Raw genomic sequence first — 26,704 nt, forward strand, 5'->3', positions numbered from 1 at the left:
TTCATCCCTTATCGATCTTCCAGAAGCCTCCCCTGGCCTCTGTGTCTGTTGGAACTAACAGGCTAAGACTGGCGTCTTTCACTTTCAAGGAGAAACTTCTGGAGTAGAGAAGCAGCGTGGCCTAATGGATAGAGCACAGTCCTGGGAATCAGAAGGAACTGGCTTCTAGTCCCGGCTCTGCCACTTGTCTGCTGAGTGATCTTGGGTAATCACTTCAGTTCTCTGTGCCTCAGTTTCCTGTGAGCCCCATGTGGGATAGGGATTTTGTCCAACCTGATTATCTTGTATCTACCTGAGTGCTTAGAACGGTGTCTGGCACATAGTAGGAGCTTAACAAATACTATTAAAAAAAAATTGCAAACCCTCTCCTGCTGGAGCAAGCAGGCTAAGTCCAACTGCACAATGGCTGGAATATCTTGTCAGGCTTATTCTTAGTTAGTGGAAGTACTCCAACCCCTGTGCTTACCAGACCGTTTCGCCCCTCAAATCTATGAGCATCATGCCGCCTTCTCTGGGAGAGGTGAAATTCGCGCTCCTGATCTTTGACAACTCTTGGGTAGAAACCCCACAGAAATGCAAAGCTGAGAGTACTTTGTTCACCTCTCAAACTTCGTCGTTTTGAATAGGTCTGTGGCACACGGGACCCGAGCGTTATTCTAATATTCCCGTTCCGTGAAATGCCCCAAGGAAAGACACCAGATGGATGGAAAATGAGATTTGGAAAGTCTTCTTTCTATTTAATGTGCTCGATTGGGTGTATGGCAGGCTTAGTAAGTACTAAATAATACCTGGAACATTTTCGTTAATAAAACAGCACCGCTCTTAGCCATGATGTCAAGGTCACTGTAATAAAATGGGGTTCTATAAACAAGCAATAATGGAAAAGTCAACAAGGGTGCCGATTGGAGACACAAGGGACAGAATGCTGGGAAAGGAGGAGCAACGTTCCACCCAACCAACAGCCATTTCAGGGGCAAAGAAAGAAGAAGAAAACTGCCTTCCAAGATCTTGGTAAAAACGAGGTTTTTCTCTCCATTAGTGGAGGTGGTGTGGCATAGGGGAAAGAGCACAGGACTGGAAATCGGGAGACCCAAGTTCGAACCTCAGCTCTTCCACTGGTCTGCTGTGTGACCTTGAGCAGGTCACTCAAGCTCTCTGGGCCTCAGTGTACCCATCTGGAAACTGATAAACCTGTGAGCATTGGGTGGCACTGGAAATGAGTCCAATTTCATAACCTCAAATTTATCCCAGTGCTCAGCAAGTAGTAAGAACTATTTTTTAAAAAAACATCATTTGTTGAGCAGGCATTACGTGTCAGAAACTGTACTAAGTGCTGGGGTAGAGACGAGCTAATCAGTCCATGTCCCACTTGGGGCTCACAGTCTTACTCTGCATTTAACAGATCTGTTAACGGAGGCCAGAGAAGTGAAGGTCACGCAGTAGAAAAAATGGCTTAAAAAATGATATCGCTACATGGGAATACTCACAGTAGAGAGAGAAAGAGACTGTAAAGAAAGCTCAGAAGAGAAGTGTCCATAGTCGCACCTTCTTCTCCTCGCTTGACCTAAACTCTTTGCTAAAAGTAACTCTACCCACTTGGAGGGCCACAGTGACTCTTTAGGCCTCTAGGGAGCTGTTTCGTTAGGCAAATGTCAATTCATTAATCAACAAGTAATTACTCAAAGCCTGAAGGGAGCCCAATTCTACGCTCTGTGTTTTACTGACTCCTTTAAAAAAATATGGTACTTGTTAAGTGTTTACTACTGTCAGGCACTGTTCTAAGCCCTGGGCTAGATACAAGTTAATCAGGTTGGACACAGTCCTGTCCCATATGGGACATACGGTCTGTCTCCCCCTTCTAGACTGTGAGCCCATTTTTGTCTCTATCTATTGCCAAATTGTACATTCCAAGAGCTCAGTACAGTGCTCTGCACACAGTAAGCGCTCAATAAATACAACTGAATGAATATGGGGCTCAGCTCTTAATCCCCATTTTACAGATGAGGTAACTGAGGCCCAAAGACGTTAAGTGGCTTGCCCAAGGTCAGAAAGCAGACATGTGGTGAGGCCTGGAATAGAACCTATTGGCTTGAGAGGACCAAGACAGTTTCCAAAGGGCCTTACCTTCCAGCCGAAGGACTCACAGCAACCAATTTCACGGTGTGCATAACACCGCCATACTACTCTTTCACAAAGTTGAAGCTAGTGGCGAAGGGCAATGTCCCTTACCCAGCCATGCAAGTCTTCACTAGAAAAGAGAGAGGAGCAGCATGGTCTGGTGGCTAGAGCAAGGGCCTGGGAGTTAGAAGGACCTGGGTTCTGGTCCCGGCTCCACCACTTGTCTGCAGTGTGACCTTGAGCAAGTCACTTCAACTTCTCTGGGACTCAGTTACTTCATCTGTAAAATGGGGATGAAGGCTGCGAGCCCCATGTAGGACATGGACTGTGTTCAAACTGATTAGCTTGTATCTACCCCAGTAAGCACACAGAGTGTTGAACAAATGCCGTAAAAATTAATAACAATGATAAAAAATACGGTACAGTCAATTCTTTCAAAACATGTGCTTCCACTCAGCATTTCAGCTAGAATCCTGGTGGGGAAGATCCTGCCCACACCGCGTGCCCATTTAGCTAGACTACGATGTGATGGGGGAAAATGCAGTTGCGGGAGGGAATGAGTCCTTTATATTGTTACACTGTACTCTCCCAAGGGCTTAGTTTGGTTCTCTGCACTCTGTAAGTGCTTAATAAATAATCATTGATTGATTAATGTCAAGGGGAGGCCTTTGTCCCTGGCTTCATTAACTTCTCTTTTTCAGTTCTCACAGCTAGGCTAACTTCCCTAAACCTCAACCTTCCATGCCTTGGACACAAATTTTCTTCCATTGAATGTTTCCATAAATGCTCCACTTTTCAATCATCAATGGTATGTACTGAGCTCTTACTGTGTGCAGAGCACTGTTCTACGGGCCCTGGAGAGAACAGTACAACAGAGTTAGTAGAGAGGTTACCTGTGTCCAGACCGATTATCTTACATCTACCCCGGTGCTTAGTCCGGCACCTGGCAAATAGTAAGTGCTTAACAAATACCATTAAAAATGAAGATTTTACAGTTTTTTGGGGGCCCTCTGGCCTTGTTTTGGGTTTCATACGGACCCTGCCCACAGCACTTATGTACAGATCCTTATATTCTGCCCCTTTCCCCAATCTGGAATTTATTTTACTCTCTGTCTCTCCCACTAGATTAGCTTTATTTATTTTATTTAGATGCTTGTTAAGCGCTTACTATGTGCCAGGCACTGTAGTCAGCGCTGGGGTGGATACAAGCAAATTGGGTTGGACACAGTCCCTGTCCCAAGTGGGGCTCATAGTCTTGACCCCCATTTTCCAAATAAGATAACTGAGGACGGGAGAAGTGAAGTGACTTGTCCAAGGTCACACAGCAGACAAGTGGTGGAGCTGGTATTAGAGCCCATGACCTTCTGACTCCCAGGCCCGTGCTCTATCCACTAGGCCGTGCTGCTTCCCACTCACCTGGCCAGGTGAGTCTGATGGTGTGAGAATAATCGTCAATGTCGGGAGAGAAAAGGGAATGAGGTGAACAGCTGGAGTCAGGACCCTAAAGGTGAAGATAGGGCGTTCCGACAGGGAGACTGGGAGTTAAATCCCGTTCATTAATTCATTCAATTGTAATTATTGAGTGCTTACCGTCTGCAGAGCACTGTACTAAGTCCTTGGGAAAGTACAAAATAACAGTCATCTTCCCCCTTCGACTATGAGCCCCACGTTGGGCAGGAATTGTGTCTGACCTGATTACCTTCTACTACCCAGTCTTAATGCGCATAATAAGCATTTACCAAATACCACAATTATTGTCACTGTGACAGAAGGAGCAGTTTTCCCATGTGAGTGGATGGAAGAGTAGGGGGAAGTGGGGAGGGAAAAGGGCGGGTGGATGAACTGAGGAGATCCGAGGGGGAGAAAGGTGGTAGATGGAGAGGGAAGGAGAGCTGGAAGGAAGAGTCCGGGAGGAGGAGGCTGAATACATCGAAAAGGTTAGACTTTGAGCTGAAAAGGAATGGGGACTGAACACTCGTTAGCGAATATCACTTGGGGAGTGACATTTACATTAGTCGGAGCGGAGGCCTGTGAGAATAAAAATCACTTGACTCTGTAAAGAGTTATCAATTTTCCAAAGCGCTTTCATATCAGTTATTTCATTTGACCCTCAAAGCCAACCGAAGAGGAACTAATCACTCCATGTTATCAAAGAGAAAACCGAGGCCCAGAGAGGTTAGGTGACTTCACGCAAAATCACACAGCAGATCATTGGTAGAGCTAGGGCTAGAACCGAGATGTCCTGAATCCCAGATGCTTTCACTAGATCAAGCTGCCTTTTCCGGGAGTGAGAGGAATAAAAGCAGGAATTTGGCTGGGAAGATTGAGAGGAAAGGGTAGACACCAGAGAAACCACAGAGGACCTGGGTTCTCATACCCGCTCCATCACTTGTCTGCTGTGCGACCTTGGGCAAGTCACTTCACCGGTGAAGTGCAAATCCTTAGTTCCCTCATCTGTAAAATGGGGATTAAGACTGTGAGCCCCATGGGACTGAGTCCAACCTGATTAGCTCGCATCTACCCCGGTGCTAAGCACAGTGCTTGGTACACAGTAATTGCTTTACAAAGTACCATTTTTTAAAGAATGTGTGATTGTTTAAACCTGGTGAAGAGAGGAGGCATACGTAACCAAACCTCTTAAACCGGGCTAGCAGCGGACGGGCGAATGGCCAACGGGCAACTGGGTAGAAGGAAAGGTGTGGGTTGGGGGTGGGGAGGAAGAGGAAATCTTCACTCTACTGTTAGGTTTACTTTCACCTCTTTTGTTCCTCCCAAAGATCCCGTCCTGTAGTGCCCCTACCCTCTGCACGGCTCGCTGCTTGCAGCGGGAAAATCTCGCCCCGCATCCTTGCTGTGGGAACCACGAATCAATCAACTGAACAATCACTCGATCATATTTATTGAGTGCTTACTGTGTGCAGAGCTCTGGGGAGAGCACCCAGTTGGGAGACACGCTCCCTGCCCGCAAAGAGCTTACAATCTAGAGGGGGAGACAGACATTAAATAAATTTAGGCTTTTTTAAAAATGGTATTTGTTAAGTGCTTACTATGTGTTAAGCACAGTATTAAGTGCTGGGGCAGATACAAGTTAATCAGTTTGGACACAGTCCCTATCCCACGTAGCGTTCACAGTCTTAATCCCTATTTTATAGATGAGGTAACTGAGGCACAGAGAATCAATCAATCTCGCAATTGTATTTAGTATTTGAAATTGTATTTTTGTATTTGAAGAAGCAGCGTGGCTCAGTGGAAAGAACCCGGGCTTGGGAGTCAGAGGTCATGGGTTCAATTCCCGGCACTGCCACTTGTCAGCTGTGTGACTGCGGGCAAGTCACTTCACTTCTCTGTGCCTCAGTTCCCTCATCTGTAAAATGGGGATTGTCTGTGAGCCTCACGTGGGACAACCTGATGACGCTGTATCTACCCCAGCGCTTAGAACAGTGCTCTGCACGTAGTAGGCGCTTAACAATAACCAACATTATTAATTGTATTTAGTGAGCCCTTACTGTCTGCAGAGTCCTATGCTAAGTGCTTGGGAGAGTACACTATAACAGACACATTCCCAGAAGTTAAGTGACTTGCCCAACATCAAACGGCAGACACGTAGCAGACCCGGGATCAGAACTCAGGTCCTTCTGACTTTCAGGCCCGTGCTCTATCCACTGCGCCACACTGCCTCTCAATTGACTACGTACATAAGTGCTGGGGGGTTGAACGTAGGGTGCAAATTCAATTGCTGGGGCAATGCAGAAGGGAGTGGGAGTTGGGGAAATGAAACTGTAAACTCACTGTAGGCAGGGAACGTGTCTGTTTATTGTTAAATTGTACTCTCCCAAGCGCTTAGTATAGTGCTCTGTAGACAGTAAGCGCTCGATAAATACGCCTGACTGACTGAAGGCTCAGCAGAGGGGTGGCATGGAAAATGGGCGGCGACGGTGACAGGGTGCTGTTTCTCAAGGGAAACTTTCCTAAAAATCAAAACCCTCTCGTTCTGAAAGAGCACAAAGCGCTTCCGTACGCTATTCCCGAAAGTGAATTTCAACTCTGCACCCCTGTCAGCTCTCCAACTGGGTCTAATACTTGTTTATGGCTAGCCCATAAAATCCCTCGCTGGGCAAAGCTACAGGGCAGAGTAAACAGAAAGCAAAGAGCAGGTGTGCGAGGGAAGGATGGAGCAGGAAAGACGGTCCCCATTAGCAGCCCCGCCTGCACCGGGGCAAAGGTTTTCCCAGAGGCATGAGACCTGATGGATTTAGTTAAACATTCCACCCCAACCGCGCTGGGCGAGAGGTGGGGGTCGGCCCACGGGATTGGAATGATAATAATAATAGTAATAAAAATGATAATCATAATGTAAGCTCGCTATGGGCAGGGAATGTGTCTGTTTACTGTTGTACTGTACTCTCCGAGCACTTAGTACAGTGCTCTGCACAGAGTGAGCGCTCAATAAATACAATTGAACGAATGAATAATTGTGTTATTTCTCAAGTGTTGACTATGGGTCAGGTACTGTACTAAGAGCGGGGGTAGACGCAAGAAAATCAGGTTGGACCCAGGCGCGGGCCCACATAGGGCTCACAGTCTCAGCTGTTATGGGCAGGGAACGAGAAGCGGTAAGGCTTGATGATTAGAGCATGGGCCTGGGAGCCAGAAGGTTCTGTGTTCTAATCCCGCCTTTACCACGTGTCTGCTGCGTGATCCTGGGCAAGTCACTTCACTTCTCTGTGCCTCAGTGTCCTCTTCTAACATCTAGAACAATACCTGGCACATAGTAAGTGCTTAACAAATACCACAGAAAAAAGCAAAAAACGTGTCGGCTAATTCTGTTGTCCTCTCCCAAGCTCTTAGTACAGTGCTCTGCACATAAATACCACTGATTGATTGATTGAACCGCCCCCTGATCTGGTGTCCAGGAAGCCTGACCGGTACTTGCGGCTGGGATAATGAGCTCATCGCCCCACCCCCTCACAAAAGTTGAACCCCACGACCGGCCAGAAAGGGTGATGGTAGTTGTGGATCTTTCTCGAATGGCGATTCGTTAGCTTGCAAGCCCCTAGAGGGCAGGATCCGACCGTGTCCCGTGCTTCTGAAGGTCATGGGTTCTAATCCCAGCTCCGCCACGTGTCTGCCGTGTGACCTTGGGCAAGCCATTTTACTTCTCTGCGCCTCAGTTACCTCATCTGCAAAATGGGGATGGTGACGTGAGCCCCTCGTGGGACAGGGATTGGGTCCAACCCGATTTGCTTTATCCACCCCAGCGCTTAGTACAATTTCTGGCATATACTAAGTGCCTAACAAATACCACAATCATTATTATTATTATTCCAGTGCTCTCGGTACAGTGCCCTGCACCCAGCGGGGGCTCGATAGCCACGGTGATCGATTCAAACTGGAGCGCAATCACTCCTACAACTGGCAACCTCCTGGGGACACCGCTTCTGAGTCAATTTGCAGCTGTGCATATGAAAAAAACACACACCAAAATTCTGTGTTTGAGCATACTCGGGTGAGAGAGAAACAAACAAGCCTGCTAATTATGAAGTCTGTGATTAATTTGTAAATTTTTTTTACCCACATGCCTTGGAATTATCTCTTTGAGAAATGACATTTCTGATCTTTCCCATGCTAGTCAGACGCACTCTTCATCTAACCTGACTGCTCTCCTTCCAGTCTTTCTGCTCTCAATAGCCACCCCTTGCCGAAACTTGGCCGTTCAAAGGGAATACTTCTCGACCGTTCATTCGGTTGTATTTATCGAGCACTTACTGAGTGCAAAGCACTGGACTAAGTGCTTGGGAGAGTACAATAAAATAATAAACAGACTCATTTCCTGCCCGCAGTGAGTTTACAGATTAGAGGTTCCGGACTACAGACATTGTTCACTAAAACACTTGGTTCTCGGTGGGGTGGATTTTTTTCTCTGGCTTAGTTTCTCCATTCTCTCTTTAGCCCTGTGAATTTTGTAAAGTACCAGGGGCACATCTTTTTACACAAAGGCAGGTATATATATATATATATATATATATATTATCATGCCAGGCACCTGAGTAAGCACTGGGGTAGTGCTTAATCAATACCATTGACTGATTGACTGCTGGGTCCATTCGTGGCAGCTTTAGAGTGAGCACAGGCAGAGAGAAGGCTGCATGATTAGGAATTTGCTGGCAGGTCTACAGAGTAGAACACAGTTCTGTTTTGGGGTCTGTTTTTTTTCAATGGTATATGTCATGTGCTTACTACGTGCCAGGCACTGGGCTAAGGGGTAGCTAGGGTAGCTAACCAGATTGGACACAGTCCCTGCCCCACACAGAGCTCACAGTCTTTAATTCCCATTTAACCGAGGCACAGAGAAGTGCAGCAACTTGCCCACCGTCCACCAGATTGGACACAGTCCCTGCCCCACACAGAGCTCACAGTCTTTAATTCCCATTTAACCGAGGCACAGAGAAGTGCAGCAACTTGCCCACCGTCACACCGTCACACAGCAGACAGCTGGCGGAGCCGAGATCAGGACCCAGGTCCTCTGACTCCAAGATCTGTGCTCTTGCCACTAGGCCATGCTGCTTCCCTACCAGAGTGAGAATCAGGCACCGCTTGGGGAAGACCCCGAAGTTCTCAAGGGTTTCTACCGAGCCAGGAAATGGGCGGGCGGGAGGGCTGGGAGTATTCATTCAGTCGTATTCATTGAGCGCTTACTGTGTGCAAAGCACAGAGAAAGGAGAAGGTAGGAACTGGGGAGAAAGAACAGCGGAGAAGAATCGGATCCTCAGAGTCATCAATGAAGGAGCAGGGAAATGCAGGTCTAGGGGATGTTGGGGGGGTAGAGAAGTACAAACTGGGAGGCAGGAAGGAGATTTGGACACACGCTCAAAAAAGCAGAAAGGGTCTGAGAAAGTGAGTTGTGGGTGGAGGGGAGCCAGGGAGGGAAAAAGGAATATAAACCATTGGTATCAAGACCACTCGTTATTGCCGTACCATGGCAGTTGCATTCTTGAAGACTTCCACTTTATGGAAACAACAGGCACTAGTCATCATTAATTAATGGAAATGAAGGGCCGGGAATCGACAGTGTAAAGATACCACGATAGCCCACATTTTTTGAAACAAATCCCTACATTATTGTAATGTCCACCCCTGGCAGGTCGGTCTCCACCCTTGCCCCTCATGGTTATTTGCCTATATTAAATCCTGTAAAGTTGCCAACACAGACCCAGAGTTCTCTCCAGTACCCAACAGCCACCTTACTCTACACCCAACACCCCGGACCCGCCCACAACTGGGTCTTTCTACACCAAAGATACTTGTGCCAACTTCTAGACTGTAAGCTCGTTGTAGGTAAGAAATACGCCTACCAACTCTGCTATTTTATATCTCCCGAGCGCTCAGTAAAATGCTCTGCGCACAGTAAGCGTTCAATAAATGCAACTGATTGATTGGTTGACTGTGCATTGGGCTGTGGCCAGAACAGTCTGGTGTTGTGGGAAGAGCGTGTTTTCTATCCACATCGAGTCATGACAGAACTTGAGACCCTAGAAATGACTGTATGGGAAATGTGGCAGTGAAAGCTGGTTTTTCCCTGATATGGTTTAAATCTGGGATTAATGGGGATTCCCTCTGGTCCCATGGACCGTGGCAGCCCTTTCCTGTAGCTGTCTGAGGAGAGCCCAAGTGGAAGCAGCCTTTATGTGGAATCTGTGGGGTCTGAGAAGTCTGTGGTGGGGAAGGTGAGGGGGTGGGCACGTATGACTCTATATGTACATGTCAAATGTACACGCCGGTAGCTTTGGGCTTATTTTTAAAGTTCTGAGGTTTTGGTTTCTTCGCCGGCTCTTTTCTGTGCAGATCTCTGCAAACCTGGAAGGCAGTTATTTTTTTTAAGAGTTTTAAAGTGCCGACAATGTCTCTTTATTTTCATATCGCCACAGGCATCTACTACTTTGTATCTACTCGGGCGCTTAGGACAGTGCCTGGCTCCTAGTAAGCGCTTAACAGATACTATAACTATTATTATTACTAGGGAGCCTCTCTTATCAGCACCCTCTAGCAATTTTACTCCTCAAAATCCTCACACTGTTCCCACAGTGGGGACGAGGTCTGTTAACCATAAATGCGATTCTTGAGTGACATTTAATTGGAACTTACCAAATATCAATTAACATTTTTTCTTTCAACTAGAGAGTAGGACTCCATATGTTTTGGAAATTTTAGGATCTCCCGCAGGGTGGGCAATCATTTGGGTCGGTGGGCTGCTTGTCGACATCCTCACAACCTGGTGCCTTTCATTCATTCATTCATTCATTCATTCATTCATTGACATTTGTATTTACTGAGTGCTTACTGTGTGCAAAGCAATGTACTAAGTGCTACGGAGGGTACAATGTAACAATAAATAGACACATACCCTGCCCACCCATCATGAGGAAGTGGGAAGGGGTTTAGGAGGTGGAAGTGGCTGCCTTTCCACCCGCAATGTCTCTTACCTGGTGGCTCTCACCCTGCTACAGATGCTCTAAGCGTGACTGTCCGCTCAATGCAATCTTCTCTGGGCCTACCCATTCACTGCAATCCCCTCGGTGCCTAAACGCTCACTGCAATTCCCTCGCTGTCTACCTGCTCACTGCAAGTCCCTCGGTGACTGCCCGCTCACTGCAATCACCTTTAAGCCTGCCCACGCACTGCAATCATCTCTGAGCCTGCCCGTGCACTGCGATCACCCCTGAGCCTGCCCGCTCAATGCAATCTACTCTGGGCCTGTCCATTCTTGGGGGTCACGGTGATCGGGACTTGTTTTTTGCATCTTCAGCAGGGACGGGGTGGCCTAGAGGAAAGAGTAGGGGCCTGGGAGTCAGAGGATGTGAGTTCTAATCCGGACTCCACCTCTTGCCTGCTCTGTGAATTTCAGCTGGTTACTTAACTTCCCTGTGCCTCAATTTCCTCATCTGTAAAATGGAGATTACCTGTTCTCCCTCCCCCTTAGACTGGACATCTAAGGTAAGCAAAATCTGGACCACGGGACGGATCCAACCAGAGTGACTGGCTCCGGGAGTGATTCACAAGAGCGAATCAGCAACAGAAGTGACTGAGGTTTTGGCCCCAGAGGCTCCCAATCAGTTGGTCAGTCAGTTCATCCTATTTATTGAGTGCTTACTGTGTGCAGAGCACTGTACTAAGCACTTGGGAGAGTACAATATAGCAATAAACAGACACATTCTCTGCCCACAGTGAGCTTACAGTTCCACCTGTCTCTGAGCCTGTTAAATAATAATCATAATACTAATTGTGACGTTACGCACTTATTATGTGCCAAGTACCGGTACTAACCACCAGGCTGGATACAAGATAATCAGGTTGGACACAGTCCCTGTTCCACCTGTGGCTCACAGTCTAAGGGGGAGGGAGAAGATTCATTAAATCCCCATTTTACAGATGAGATAACTGAGCCCCAGAGAAGTGAAGTGACCTTTCCAAGATCACACAGCAGACAAGCGGCAGAGCCGGGAGTAAAACCCAGGTCCTCCGACTCCCAGGTCCGTGCTCTATCCACTAGACCCCGCCGCTTCTCTGCCTGCAGAATCTGACAATCTCATAGTTGGGGAAATAACACTGCCAGGTCTTTACGCCACTGAGTTCTAATCTAGGTTGCCATATTGGACTGCTGCCTTTATCAGGATTCCCAGAGATGGTGAAGGGATTTTGAAAATGAAGAAAAAGGTGGTGGTGGGTGAGGGGGAGGAGGGCGGGCGGTGTGGTGTTGATTTGGGAGAGTGAGGATGATCGGGTAGGAAAATCAGGTAGCTGAAACGATTGTCAGGGCACTCTCCTAAGGTTTCTGAACTCTGGACCACAAGGTACCCAGGAAATGGCAATAGGTGAAATTTTAAAGGGCTTGGATGAGGTGACTGTGTATACATGTTGGCCTGCTAGGACCTGGACCCCTTTTCAAAGTTCTTTTCACTGAATTTGAAACACAAATGAGCTTAGCGGACTTTTCCTAGGGGAATCTTTTTTTTAAAAAAAACAACAAAAAACCAAGCCCTGTTGTTGAGGAGACAATAGGCAGGTTTCTCCTCCTGGATGATGCCGGGCCATAAAGAACTCAAATCTCCCCCGGAGTCAGCACTCTCCCTGATCCCGAACAAGGGGAGAGGGAAGCAGGGCGGGGATATCTACACTACCAAAGTCCTCTAGAGAATTCAACCACTGTCGGATAATTCTGCCTTGCCCTCATTACTCTACTGAACATCCATTCAGAAAGAATACCTGGGCGATCTCAGCATGGTAGCCGCAGGAAATGGGCCCTCCCAAAGACCTGGTTGGTGTGAATTGGCTTGGAAACATTCATGATTCACTGCCCTTCCAGGGCTCCACCCTCCTGCACTCCTCCTCCGACTTGCTTTCCTATTGGCTGAGGACTTTCTCAGAATTCCCTCTGCCATGGATTTGCAGCTGGGAGTAAACCCACTTCTCTAAGTGGGAATGTGGAATGTGGGAAAATGAGGAAAGGGGGGGGGAAGGGAATTCTGGTGTGGAGAATGCTATCCTGGGAAGCGGCTGGGGACAGACACTTGGGTACCCCAAGTGCCAGTTCTGGGCTTTCTGGATCATTGCAGGCACAAGGCATCACCTCAACAACTTAGTTAGGGGCTATAGGGAGGGAGGGATTCTCACAGGAAGGGACTTGACTTTTTTTTAATGGTATCTGTCAAGCGCTTACTATGTACCAGGCACTGTACTAAGCACCGGGGTAAATACAAGCTAATCGGGTTGAATGCAGTCTCTTTCCCACATGGGGCTCACAATCTTCATTCCCATCTAACAGATGAGGGAACGGAGAAACAGAGAAGTTAAATGACTAGCCCAAGGTCACACAGCAGACAGGTGGTGGAGCCCAGATTCTTCTGACTTGTAGGCCCAGGCTCTATCCACTAGGCCAGGCTGCTTCCCCTAACTGGAGCAAACAGGGATCTTCCCAGACAGCTGACTCTTTCTAATGTCTTAGTTTAATGCCCAGCTCTTAGTACCGTGCCCAGAACTGAGCATAATGCCTACCACATAGTAAGCGCTTAAGAAATACCATAAAAAAGTCTCTGTAAGTCTCAGAACCACTTTGCAAGGATAGTGGTTCCTGTGTTACCCACCAAACCCGCCCTTTCAGCAGCCACGCCCATCTCAGGCAGGTTGCTCCGATACCCTGCCAATAGGCACCCCCCCCCCCCCTTCTCTTCCACAGCTCAACGGTTTGGGCATCCATGGGTGATCGCAGTGGGATGCCAAGGGGAGGGAGTTCAATACTTCCATTCTGGACCAGCCCGGGGAGGCCTGTTCCCTGTTACTATTAAATATTCAGTTACTCTGGGAGCCAAAAGTAAACTAGGAGTTGATTTATGGAAAATATCCAATCTTCTGTTTCATCTTCCCATGCCTGCGGCATAAGACCTTACCCTGAACGGCCTGGGTGGGTCCCAGATTCTTCCAAAGTGCACTCTCTGACCACACTCCCCCGCCAACCCCAAACTCCCACCACTACAATCTGGTGCCTTTAAAAATGGAAATGCTTCTCTCCCACCCCCTCCCACGCCGCTGCTCCACTGTAGTGTAAAACGGCCTCCTAGATTGAGGCAGAAACTGATTTCTGACCCATCCTCTGTCATCCCCTCCCCATTGTTTTGACCAGATTCGGTCCTCAGAGCTGTTGAAGGACACTTACCTGATTGGCCGATAGGAACTCTTGGTTATTGTCATTCATTCCCATGTACATGTTCTCCCCATCAAACTGGAAAAATAGAGAGAAATCACTTTTATTAAAATGGCGTCCCGCTCACGTTTGTCCAGACAAAGCCCTCTTGACCTGAATTAGCACTTCCAATCCCCTCCCCACACCTTGTCTGCCCAGGCGAGAGCCATTTCCTTTTTCCTTCTCAGTGATGCTCGAGTGGAGAGAAAACAATCCAGCCCTCCTGTACTGGGTGGTCTTGACGCTGGCCAAGACGAGGCGGGTCCAAGTTGGTGGCGGAAATGAAGCGAAATGAGCAGTCGGCCCAAAGCAAACGGTGGGAGGGAGTTCTCCGACTGTACCGATGATCCACGAGCAGTCTGATTTGGCCCTAGTTAACAGGCTTGACTCCCTCCCAGGCCCGATTCCCGGATAATTAAGACTCTTTGACTGTGCTGGCCTGGCCTGGGAGACCAGTACCATCCTCAGAGAAGTTTATTTCAAACCACCACCTTCCTGACCAGAAGGACTCTCAAAAATTAATTCAGACAAAACACATATTTCTCTCCTGATCTTTATCACTCTCGTGACCTATCAGGATCTCAAGCTGCTCCTGGGAGTGCCAAATGGTTATAAAAAAGCAACCTATCACCGGGCTCCAGATATTAATTAGGTTGTTAGTGAGGGAGAGTGCCCTCCCTTTGAAAAAAAAAAAAGATCTCCAAATGCCTTTAGATGAAAGTTATTTTGAGGCAGTTATGGAGGTTGAGTTTAGAGATTAATGATGGCCATAAAGTTCAATCCCTCATAAAAGAGTTCTGTGATAGAGAAGGAGGCACCAGATGCAAGTGACATTGGAGGCCCATTGCTTATAAACTAGGTGAGGACTTGAGATTACTTCACCTGCTCTCTGGGCGGAAAGCAAACCACTCCGTGGTGGCTGCACAAACATCTACCGACAGTCAGGTGTTCACTGAGCAACACTGAAAAAACAGCATAGATGACAGTAGCTAGAGGCATTCATGAGGCTGAGAGGCAGCACGGCCCAGCGGGTAGAGCAAGGGCCAGGGAGTCAGAAGGATCTGGGTTCTAATCCCGTCTCCGTCTCTCCTCTGCTGTGTAACCTTGGCCAATTTATCGAACTTCTCTGGGGATCAGTTCCCTCATCTGTAAAATGGAGATTAAGATTGTGAGCTTCACATGGGAAATGGACTGTGTGCAACCTGATTAACTTGTATCTACCCTAGTACTTAGCACAGTGTCTGGTCCATAGTAAGTTCTTAACAAATGGCACAATTTACATTGTATATGTCCAAGAACTTGGTAAAGTTCTCTGCTCACAGACTGACTTGTATCTACCCCAGAGTTTAGTACAGAGCCTGGCATATAGTAAGTGTTTAACAAATGTCTTTAAAAAAAAAAATAGAAACACCAGGGGCTACATTTTTCAGTCATACGGGATGGACCTATAACAGCCTCCTCTCAGAGATGCGTCATTTTCCACGGACCAATCTGCACAACCCCTTGACGTCTCATTTTACATCCACTGGCATCAGAAGGAGTCGGGAAGAAGGGCAATGGACTCTACGTAGCAGGACTTTAAAAGGTCAGTGGGATTGGTGAGTTTCAGGAACAGGGGCGGTGTCCATTGTTTCGTGGCATATTAGCAGACGAGGCCGGGGAATCAGTGGGGCTGGGGTGTCCGGTGCGCCGCCCGGCAGGTGGGAATAGGGGTGCAGAGGGGGAGTGCATGGCCAGGGCCAGACAACAGTCTTTCTGCGTCGTCTAGGCACTTGGGATCTGTGACCTTTGAGCATTTGATAATCGCCCCACCCTAGGCACTTATGTACATATCTATAAATTCCATATTATAAATTATTTATTTCTATTAATGACTGTCTCCCCCGCTAGACTGCAAGCTCGAGGTGGGCAGGGAACGTATCTCCCAACTCTGTTGTACTGGACTATCACTCAAGTGCTGAGTGCAGGGCTCTGAACACAGTAAGCCCTCAATAAATATGATGACGAAGAGCAGGCTATTCAGTTCGTCTGCCAAACAAACCAGTTCTACTGAGAAGTCAATGGTGAGGTTGGGATCACAGTCACGTTCTGGCTCTGAACCCCAGAGCGACTTCACTGTAAGGAAAAGGGGAAGGAGGAAGGCACAGTGGAGGGCCATTTTGAGAAGCAGCATGGCTCAGTGGATTAAGAAGAGGGCTGGGAATCAGAAGGACCTGGGTTCTAATCCCGGCTCTGCCGCCTGTCTGGTCTGCGACCTAGGGGAAGTCACTTCCCTTCTTTATGCCCAGTTACCCCATCTGTAAAATGAGGGTTAAGGTCGTGAGCCTCATGTGGCACATGGACTGTGGTCAACCTGATTAGCCTGTATCTACTCCAGTGCCTGGCACATGGTAAGTCCTTTAACAAATACCATTAAAAAAACAAAAGGGGACTGGCCATCTTTATACCAAGTAGTATGGGACAGTGAAATAATTATTCCAACAATCCTAGCCACAAATTGGTCCCTGAAGAAAAATGGGACTGCATTAGGCTACGATACCGAATTAACAATACCGGTTAAGCGCATCCCAAGTGTGGAGCACTGCACTAAGCGCTAGGATAGATTTAAGACGATCAGATCGGTCACAGCCCCGTCCCACACGATGTTTGCCGCCTAGAGGGGAGAGAGAACAGCTTTCGTCTCTGGGCCTGCGGGGAGGCTGCCGTCTGGGAAACAACAAGGATGGACCGACTGTCCTGACAGGAATAAAAACTTCTGCTTTTGGAACCCTGTCAATGAGAGAAGAAATTGGATTCCTACCAACTCATGCAAGTCCACAGAGACGAAGACTTCTGTAGAGCTCCACCAACATTGCCCTAATGGGGAACACTGAGGAAATGCTAGAAGATTTTCAAGATGTTACCATCATCTCCCCTCTCCTTTCCCTCTTCTTTCCACTATCTTTCACTAGACTGTAACTTCCTTAGGACAGGGATCAAGTCTACCAATTTTTTTTTCATGTGTATCAAGCACTGTTCTAAGTGCTGGGATAGATACAATTTAATCAGGCCAGATACAGTCCCTGTCCCACAAGAGGCTCACAGACTAAAGTAGAAGGGAGAAAATACACCGAATTCCTACTCTGCAGGTGAGGAAACGTAAGAAAAAGAAGTTAAGTGACTTGTCCAAGTCTTCTGATGCCCAGGCCTGCGCTTTATCCTCTAGGCCAGGCTACTTCTATTGTACTGTACTCTCCCCAAGTCTATAATACAGTGCTCTGCACACAGTAGGTGCCCAGTAAATACCATGGATTGGCCATCACCATTTTCAAGGAACAAGGCAGAAAGAGATTAGTGGGGTCTGTTCCACCCTTCTAGACTGTAATCTTGTGAGCAGGGAATGTGCCTGTTCATTTTTATATCATATTCTCCCAAGCGCTCAATATAGTGCCCTGCACACCCTAAGCACTCAATAAATACGATTGACTGACTGATTGATCCCGATTCACTCTCTCCGTGGCTGCCCAAGATCCTGGCCAGGACACCTAACACTCAGCCAAAGATTTCCAAAGGCAATGCAGAACAGTAGGCAGTTCATTGGATTCTGTTACCTAGGCAGTAGGGGTGGGGAGGGTGTCCAATGATATGCTCGGTAAAAGAGTAGCAGCTTGGCCTAGCAGAAAGAGTACTGGCCTGGCAATTTGAGGATCTGGGTTCTAATCCCTGCTCTGCCACTTGTCTGCCATACGATCTTGGATAAATCACTTCACTTCTCTGTGCCTCAGTTACCTCATCTGTAAAATGGGGATTAAGACTGGGAGCCCCATATGGAACAGGGACTGTGCCCAACCCAATTACCTCGTATCTAATCCGGCACTTAGTACAGTGCTTGGCACACAGTGAATGCTTAACAAATACTAAAATTATTACTAAAATTATTTGCATCCACATATGCATCTCTAAACTGTAAGCTTGTTACGGACAGGGAACGTGTCAGCCAATTCTGTTGCATTGCACTCTCACAAGCACTTAGTACAGTGTTCTGCGTATAGTAAGGGCTCAAGAAATACCACTAATTGACTGACTGATTGATCTGCCTCCTGCCCAAGTTATATGACATCAACCACTGGTCTCTTAAAAAGAATTTCTCTAAAGCTTTGAGAACTGGAAAAATTGGAAGGGAGACACAAGGGAGTCAGAAAAGGTCCCAATCCCCAAACTTATAGTCCCTGTTCCTAGAACTAATTCAGCCTAAGCCTCCGGGAACGAAAGTGAAGATGTGGACAGGAAAAGAACGGGGGTGATATTTAAGTGGAAGTAGAAAAACATTATGTGGTGAAAGGACAGCTTTAAGAAAGTGAACCAGTGATCCTATGAAAAACTGCTCAGCCCTATCCCTAGCCCTTCTCTTCTTCCTATTGTTTTGTCCTCTCCCTCTCGTAGTGGGATGGGGCCGATAGGGCAATAAACCCAAATTGGAAGAATTCAAGAGTTGAGCATTCAAGTCATGTTTTGCCTACCAGATGTGTGTCCTGGGCAAGTTACAGCTCTCTTACTCACTTTCTTCATCTTTCCACTGGAGATACCAAGTACCGGTCAGTCAGTCATTCGGTCAAGTATATTTACTGAGCACTTACTATCTCCAGAGGAATAATTATAACAGTTTAAAGGGGAAGACAGACATTAATAGAAAGAAAGAAATTACGGATACAGACATAAGTGCTGTGGGGCTGGGAGGGGAGATGAATAAAGGGAGCAAGTCAAGGTGATGCTGAAGGGAGTGGGAGAGGAGGAAAGGAGGGCTAGTCAGGGAAGGCCTCTTGGAGGAGATGTGCCTTCAAAGAGGATATGAAGTGGGGGAGAGTAATTGTCTGTTGGATATGAAGAGAGAGGGCATTCCGGGCCAGAGGCAGGATGTGAACGAGAGGTCGGTGGTGAGATACACGAGACCGAGATACAGTGAGTAGGTTGGCATTAGAAGAGAGAAGTGTGCAAGCTGGGTTGTAGTAGGAGAGTAGCGAGGTGAGGTAGGAGGGGGCCAGATGATAGCGGTCATATGGTATTCCCAAGGTAGGTCCATGGAATGGGAGTTTTCCCTGACCCTCTGCTTTTGAACCGCGCCAACAATTAGAGGAGTTAGTTTTCTGTTCAGTGTCTGTGTCACAAAGTCTGGCATTTCGATGAGATTGAATGATTTCATTTGAACTAATATAATCGAGCTGGACTTCGATGCAGGGAGGGCAAGAGACCGTACGCGAGGGAGGGGAGGCAATGAACATCCCCCCGGTGTTGACTAACCTGAGCACCGATAGACCGCAGGGTGCTGTTTCTCTGGGTGACTAATAGTCAGGAGGACCCCCATTAAGAGATAGACATAAAGTAAGCCCTCTGCTATCCAGGTGGCTCAGACTCCCACAGAGAAGCAGCATTGAGTGCCGGATAGAGCACAGACCTGGGAGTCAGAAGGTCCGGGCTCTAATCTAAACACTTAGCAAATACCACAGTTATCATCATCATCATCATCATCATCATTATTATTATTAGGGATACCCATACTGATTTTTCACAATGCCAGCCCTGAGTCTCAGAAAAAGGATTTTCTTCTGATCCATCTCCCCCAGGATTGGAACCCAGATCCTTCTGACTCCCAGGCCCTCGCTCTATCCACTAGGTCGAAAAGGTGCAGGTAGACCTCATAAAGTTCAGGGAGCGGGTATAATGACGCCAGATGAACATCAGCATAAGCCCGTGCAAGGTAATACATCTGGAGAAAAACAATCCTAATGACAAGTACACACGATAATGGGCTTTAAGCGATCGCTTACCGCTCAGCCGAGGATCTGTGGAGTCAGCCGGCTATTCCATTAAATTCTCTGTTCAATGGGGGGTGGCAGCCAAAAGAGGTCAACAAACTGCTGAGGCGTCACCGGGGAGGGGAATCAGGGGGGAAGGGGTCCGAAACCCCATCTCCCTCCAGGGTTCGTCTGGCCTAGAAATCTGGGGGCAGAGCTCGGGCCCGGGAGTCGGAAGGACCCTGGTTGAAATCTGCGCTCTGCCACTTGTCTGCTGTGTGACCTCGGGCAAGTCACATCACTTCGCCTCGGTTCCCTCGTCTGTAAAATAGGGATTAAAACTGTGAGCCCACACGGGACATGGACTGTGTCCGACCTGATTAGCTGGTATCTACCCCAGTGCTTAGTACAGTACCAGGCACATAATAAGCGCTTAACAGATACCATTTTTTTCCCCAAAGGAGCGGTTCAGGCCCACTCATTTGACAAAGGCCATCCTGGAGCTGGGCAGTCAACAGATGGTATTTATTAAGCCCTTACGGTGTGCAGAACACTGTGCTGAGCACTTGGGGATGGAACAGAGAAGGGCATCTGGGACGATCAGGGAGATGGAGCCAATTCCATAAGAAATCAGGGAGCACTTGGTCTGGAAAGATGAAAAGCCGAGAGGGGACAAGATTCGAGTTTACTAACTCACAAATTATAAGGAGAGGGTAAATAAAAATCACCAAATCAGGAAGAGGGGGTTAAGCACTGGAGTTTGAAGGTGGAAGGTTAAAGAAACCCAAGAAAAACTCTTTCTCCCTGTGGACATTAAACCTAGAGATTTCAATACAGCAGCAAGACGGGGCAGCAAAAATATCAAATTAACTTGGTGGTGTTTGGATAAATTCACGGATGAGAGGATAGGGGTGGGATTTTTTTTAAGGTATTTATTAAGCACTTACTGTGTTTCAAGCACTGTTCTAAGCACTGGGGTAGGTATTAGTTTATAAGGTTGAACACAGACCCGATCTCATATGGGGCTCACAGTCTAAGTAGGCGGGAATAGAATTTAATCCCCATTTCACAGTTGCGGGAACAGAGGCACAGAGAAAGTGAAGTGACTTGTCCGAGGTGACACAAGTGGCGGAGCGAAGATTAGAACCCAGGTCCTCTGACTCCCAAGCCAGTGCTTTTAAGTCCATGTTGGAACAAGGGCCGTCCGGTAGTACGTCTCAACTCTGGGGACGGCTGTCGGAGAGGCCAAACCCCTGCAACATTCCTCCACACATCCTCTGCTGCAACTGGCAGGGACAAACTACGGGACCGGCGGCAGTACAGCATGCTCATATTCTTCTATGGAATTAACCCCAAAGTGACAGCTGATACAGAAACATTACATAACCTCCTACAGTTGTTCAGAGACGTGACCCAGAACTGAGAAAGTGCTGGAGTCGGTTAATGTCATCATTTTCTAAAGTGAAATCCAGAAATACACTGACAAGAGGTGGCGGCGGGTGGAAACCTATTTTGACAGAATCTGTAAAGGAGAACTGAATGTCTCGGACAGGCCCTTTCTTTCCTTAAATACATACCCAGACGTTTCAGAAATGGCAAATTTATACAGTCGTCAGCAGATGGAAGGGTTCCAAGAGATCAAACGGGTCGAATGAATTTCAGATTTGGATAAGGCGGAGAAAGTGTCGGTGCCGAGTCATTACCACGCTCCCTCAGCCGCCGCATTTCAGTTTCAACATCTGCGTTTCAGAACGACGCTGAGCGACTCATCCCGTGCTGGAAATACCCGGGGCTCCCGCTCCAGGGGGCTACTGGTTTCCGGCTCCCGGGGGGCAAGGCTGGCAAGGTGGGACAGAGGGCCCCGTGGGGGAAAGGGTGGGTGAATACAAGTCCTCGAAGGCCAGCCACGGTCGGGGGAGCTGCATTTTCCCACTGGGCCTTAGGGGTTCCCCAACAAACGGCCACAGCCACTGCATTTTTGCGCTCGCTCCAAGCCCTGGGCTACTGAGCTGTCCTCACCCAGGAAGGTAAGAGCAGCTGGTGGAGGGAGAGGGGGAGAGGGGACTCAGTTGGGGACAGGAAGGGCAATGTTGCCACATGGATGCAGGATGGCCTATTAGGAAGAGCACAGGCCTGGGAGTCAAAAGGATTGGGTTCTAATCCCGGCTCCATCACTTATCTGTTCTGTGACCTGGGACAAGTCACTTCACTTCTCTGTGCCTCAGTAACCTGATCTAAAGAATGGGGATTAAAACTGTGAGCCCCACGTGGGAGAGGGACTGTGTCTGACCTCATAACCTTGTATCAACCCCAGGGCTTAGATCAGTGCTGGACACACAGTAAGCGTTCAACAAATACTATTATTATTAGTGGGGAATGGGAGTGGGGAGAGCGAATTCTGTCATTGCATTGACATGCTCGCTTATATCTTCGAATTACTTCTTTTTTTTCCAAAGGTATTTATTAAGTGCTTACTATGCGCCAGGCACTGTTCTAAGCACTGGGGGTAGATACCAGATCATCAGCTTGAACGCAGTCCCTGTCCCACACGGGACTCACAGTCTTAACTCCCATTTTCCAGATGAGGTAAGTGGGGCCCAGAAAAGTGAAGTGACTTACTCAAGGTCCCACAGCAGACAAGTGGCGGAGCCACCATTAGAATCCAGGTCCTCCTGACTCCAGGCCGGTGCTCCATCCACTAGGTCGCACTGCTTCTCACACTCTTTGGGTTTGTTTCCTTAAATTTACTCTTCATGTACGCATCCTTACCCCCACCAAACTGGGCACTCCACTGAACGTAGAAGTCCACAACTCTACAAAAATAATCAGCCTGATTCTCAATCAAACAATGGTGTTGATTGGGTGCTGACTATGTGCAGATCACTGTACCAGACCACCACTTGGGGAAAAGAGTACAGTGCAACAGAGTAAGTAGACAAGATCCCTGGCCACCAAAATCTTACACCATTTGCCCTAACATGACTATCTGAGCCTGGGGTAACACCAGCTGGCCTCCACAGATATTTAGCTAGCCGGCCGCCATGTTCCGCTAGCCCGACAGCAGGGATGGAGAGTGGGAACGTTCCCCAAGGGGAAATCAAGGCCTCTTCAAGCTCCTCTTCTGAAGCTATGGAAATCTGCAAGCGGGTTACAGTTCTCCACTAATTTATAAACTTCAGAAAGTGGCTGCCCCTCAGGAGACCATTAAGCAGGGTCTCCTCCTTCAACCACCGTGTTCCCCTGAGGGACAGGTCCTATCAGAGCTATTTCCAGTTATGACGGCAGTGTGAACGTCACTGCTCAGGAGCTAGCCGGAGGGGTTCTGGATGAGGCTTTAAGCGAGGGGTGGAGGAAAAAAACCCCAAACGGTAAAAATCATCCCAGCTGGAATGTGGTGATTCCTGACATGTTTTACAAAAAAAGGTTCCCTGAGGTCTGCAGGGTTGAGAGGAGCCTAGTCAGGATTTCCAATCAGTGACAGAGTTGGAGCTAATCCTTCTTCCTCTGTATGCCTGCAGAGTGACCTTGGGCAAGTCATCTAACTGCTCTGTGCCTCATCTGTCCCTCCCGCTTAGATTGAGGGCTACATATGGGACAGGGACGATGAAGCAGCATGGTCTAGTGGAAAGGGCGCAGGCCTGGGAGTCAGAGGATCTGGGTTCTAATCCCAGGGCTGCCACTTGTCTGCTGCGGGACCCTAGGCAAGTGACTTCACTTCTCTGAGCCTCAGTTACTTCATCTGGAAATGGGGATTAAGACCGTGAGCCCCATGTGGGACATTGTGTCCAACCCGATTAGTTTATATCTACCCCAGTGCTTGCAACAGTGGATATACAGTAAGAGTTCAACAAATACCATTATTATTATTATTATTATTTTCACATCTACTCCGGGGATGAGCACAGTGCTTGGCACGCAGTAAGCACTTTAACAAATACCACAGTGATTTCTTCTTAAGGGTGCAGGCTGGCCCCGACACCAAACCCTATCTCTTGAGTCCAATTCAATCAATCATATTTATTGAGCGCTATTTATTGAGCGCTCACAGTGTGCAGGGCACTGTACTAAGTGGTTGGAAGAGTACAATACAACAATATAACAGACACATTTCCTGCCCACAACTAGGTTAAAGTCTAGAGTTCTAATGGTTAGTTGTGCTGGGCTCTGAAAGTAATGCCGCTCTGACAAGTCAAGAGAAAACAGCTCAGTCTGCTGAGCCATGTTAGAAAATACCAGCCTGTTGCCAGTCAGATTTTCAAAAACAGTTTCGTTGGGCATTTCCTTTAACGTTAGTCAGAAGAAAGCACTTTTCTGGGACAGCTGAGAAACAGGATAGAAACAGAAACCAATTCTAGGAAAGACAAAAGGCAGGGAGATTTTGTTTCCTTGATTTGAGGGTCAAAAATGGTTTCACCGAGTTGGAGAAATCAGTGGTTTGCTAAGTGGAAACATTTCAGGTCTGCAGAAATAACTCTTTGCCAGAATGTTCCGGCTGATGCGCACATAAATGTGGGTAGGTAGGCCACACAGAACCAATTTCGCTTCAGGAGCCCATCGCCCCTTCCGGCCTCACTCCTCACCCTCGTTAAGACAAAAATATTTTACCGCTGCTAGCACGAGGACCAATCAAAGCCCGGGAAAAGCTAAAGCGAGAGCTCGGCTCATCTGCACTTGGGCCTTCAAAACCCATTCTTCTTCTTGAGTCAAATTGAAATGGGGAAAAGTTCCGCATTTGACATCATTCCATTTGGCAGAACGGATCTGTTTTATTGCCTTACGCTATTTCCCTCTCCTCAGCCCCCTCTCCTTTTGGAATAATTGTAATGAATCCTGTCCCGAAGATGATGCGGTGGGGCCTGCTGCTCTGACCGCTGAGGCTGAAAATCAAACCGCAGTCACTCAAGAAGCAAGGAAACTTTGGAACTTCACTACTGTTGATTAGATTTCCCTCCCCGCATCCCCCCACCCCCTTCCTTTTCTTCAGGCTACAGGGGGCAGGAACAAATTTATTGGCGAGTCTTCTGTCAGGGTATTTTTTCCAATTAAATTTTACCACTTATAGATGCTGGCCAGGTAGAGCAGATAACTAATGTGCTCTCTCTATAGGCTCATTATCATTTTGCTATAGAATGCACTTCGAGATAATCAGTCCCATCATTCTCTGAATTGATTTACGGCAGAAACAAACATTTTAATATTTCCTTATGGTGGCCGGGCTTTTCTCTCATTTCACTTGTGGTGCAGCTCCTCAGCCATGTCAGAATTCCAATCCATTTCTGAGTTTGAATGCACACATTCATCATACTCTGTCTCCAATAAAAATTGATCTACCTCATTTTAATGATCTAGGGCCATGGTGCAGATGGAATATCATTTTCATCGAGTCCTCTTTAATTTGGAAGATATTTACTCTTGGGGTATTGTCTAAAGGCTTTGGACTCTGAAATTATTTAATCTTGGATGTTTTCGTTACAATCGTGGATTTCTATTCGTGGAAGGAAGAGGCTATTATATACAGTGTGTTTGTGTATACCTCTCTTTATACACATTCATAAGTGAGTGTAGCAGTATTTACTTATCTCCAAAAACCACTTAATCTGGTCTTCGCTACAGGGTGCGGTTGAAACATTCAATTTGAATTTGAAAATATTTGAGAAATTCAAATTTTTATGTCTACAGGTGCTCCAATGGAACGTTTCAAAAGGGCAAAGGGAAAGAGACCGTCAAATCCGGCGGATCCCCCGAATTTATGACCGAGGAACAGCTGTAGAGCCATTCCAGTCTTTCTGAGGGTAATCTGTAACTCTCCGAATAGATCTGAATATCTGGAACTCTAGCCCTCCCAGGGGTTCTGCTCCACCGTAACCACTTCACCTATATATTTCACGCATTTTAAAAAGAAAATGTGATTCATCCGTCTCTGTTTCACATTTACTGAGGGCTGTAGGCTCTGTGTCACACTTTGGGAAAGAGGAAATAATCTCATACCGCATGCCATCTACATTGGCCCTCCTAATGCTGAGAAACAGCATGGTCTAGTGGACAGAGCACGGGCCTGGGAGTCAGAAAGACCTGGATTCTAATCCCACCTCCTCCACTTGTCCGCTGTTTGGGCCTGTCCTTTAACTTCTCCGTGGCTCAGTTACCTCATCCGTAAAATGGTGATTAAGACTGTGAGCTCCACATGGGACAGGGACTGTGTTCAACCCAATTTGCTTGTATCCAACCCCGTGCTTAGTACAGTGCCTCACACAAAGTAAGCCCTTCACAAATATCTCAATTATTATGGCCATTTAGAAAACCCTGACTTCCAAACCCTGTCGAGAAGCTCCTCCTGTATTCTATATTTGGGTCGTTGGCGTGAGGGTTGGTATCTGGTCTGTCCCCATTATAATCAGTCTCCGTGGGATCCCAGATACAATTTTTTGTGAGGGTAACTGAGCATCAGCTTTCTACCTGTGGGACTTCTTAGGACACTTAGGATCCCCTTCCCCTTAGCTTTCCCCATAAAGTTTTTATGCTATCTCTTGGAGAATGCAACCGGTTTAGCATTGTTTATTGCTGAATGCTTGGTTAGTCCTTTCAGCAGCTCTTGAAAAGTCAAATAAGAATGGAAAAAGAGACTTAGTGAAACTAGGAAAACGCTGCTTTGGGAAGAAAACTGCTCTCAATTTCCTGTCAGTCAGCCTCCCAGTGGTCTTTGAAAATTCTTTCGAGCAGCCAGATGTGCCCTGGCTCTGTTGGCATTGACTAGAGCCACCTAGAACCACCTACCCTGTTGTCCTTCAGCTGATTCCGGGTTCTCTGTGTGAAAAAACGTGAACATCGTCTAACGCACAGCTCCATAACTGAGGTACTTGTTAAGTGCTTACTCTGCGCCAAGCACTGTACTAAGTGCTGGGGTCGATACAAGATAGTCATAAAATCGACATGAAGTCAAATAAAACCCATAGAAACCAAATAAATAAAGACTGGAGAAGCAGAGGATATTAAATGTTTCACTTCACTGCTGGGTTTCCTTTGCCCAGAAAACAGCACGCTATGAAGAATGGTCATTTATGAAGAATGGTCATTTATCGCG

General features: G+C 47.3%; 1 protein-coding gene across 4 annotated transcripts in view; it reads right to left on the reverse strand.

The window, feature by feature from the left end:
• Positions 1 to 26,704, reverse strand: part of TOX2 (TOX high mobility group box family member 2) — a 272,741-nt gene that overhangs the window by 126,506 nt on the left and 119,531 nt on the right. For all 4 annotated transcript variants that reach the window (XM_029070764.2, XM_029070759.2, XM_029070761.2 and 1 more), the window contains exon 2: positions 13,826 to 13,891. In XM_029070764.2, the coding sequence (XP_028926597.1) occupies positions 13,826 to 13,891 (66 nt within the window). The remainder of the gene's footprint in view (positions 1 to 13,825; positions 13,892 to 26,704) is intronic.

The sequence above is a fragment of the Ornithorhynchus anatinus genome, chromosome 8 (assembly GCF_004115215.2).
Source record: "Ornithorhynchus anatinus isolate Pmale09 chromosome 8, mOrnAna1.pri.v4, whole genome shotgun sequence".
In the NCBI taxonomy this organism is placed as follows: Eukaryota; Metazoa; Chordata; class Mammalia; order Monotremata; family Ornithorhynchidae; genus Ornithorhynchus; species Ornithorhynchus anatinus.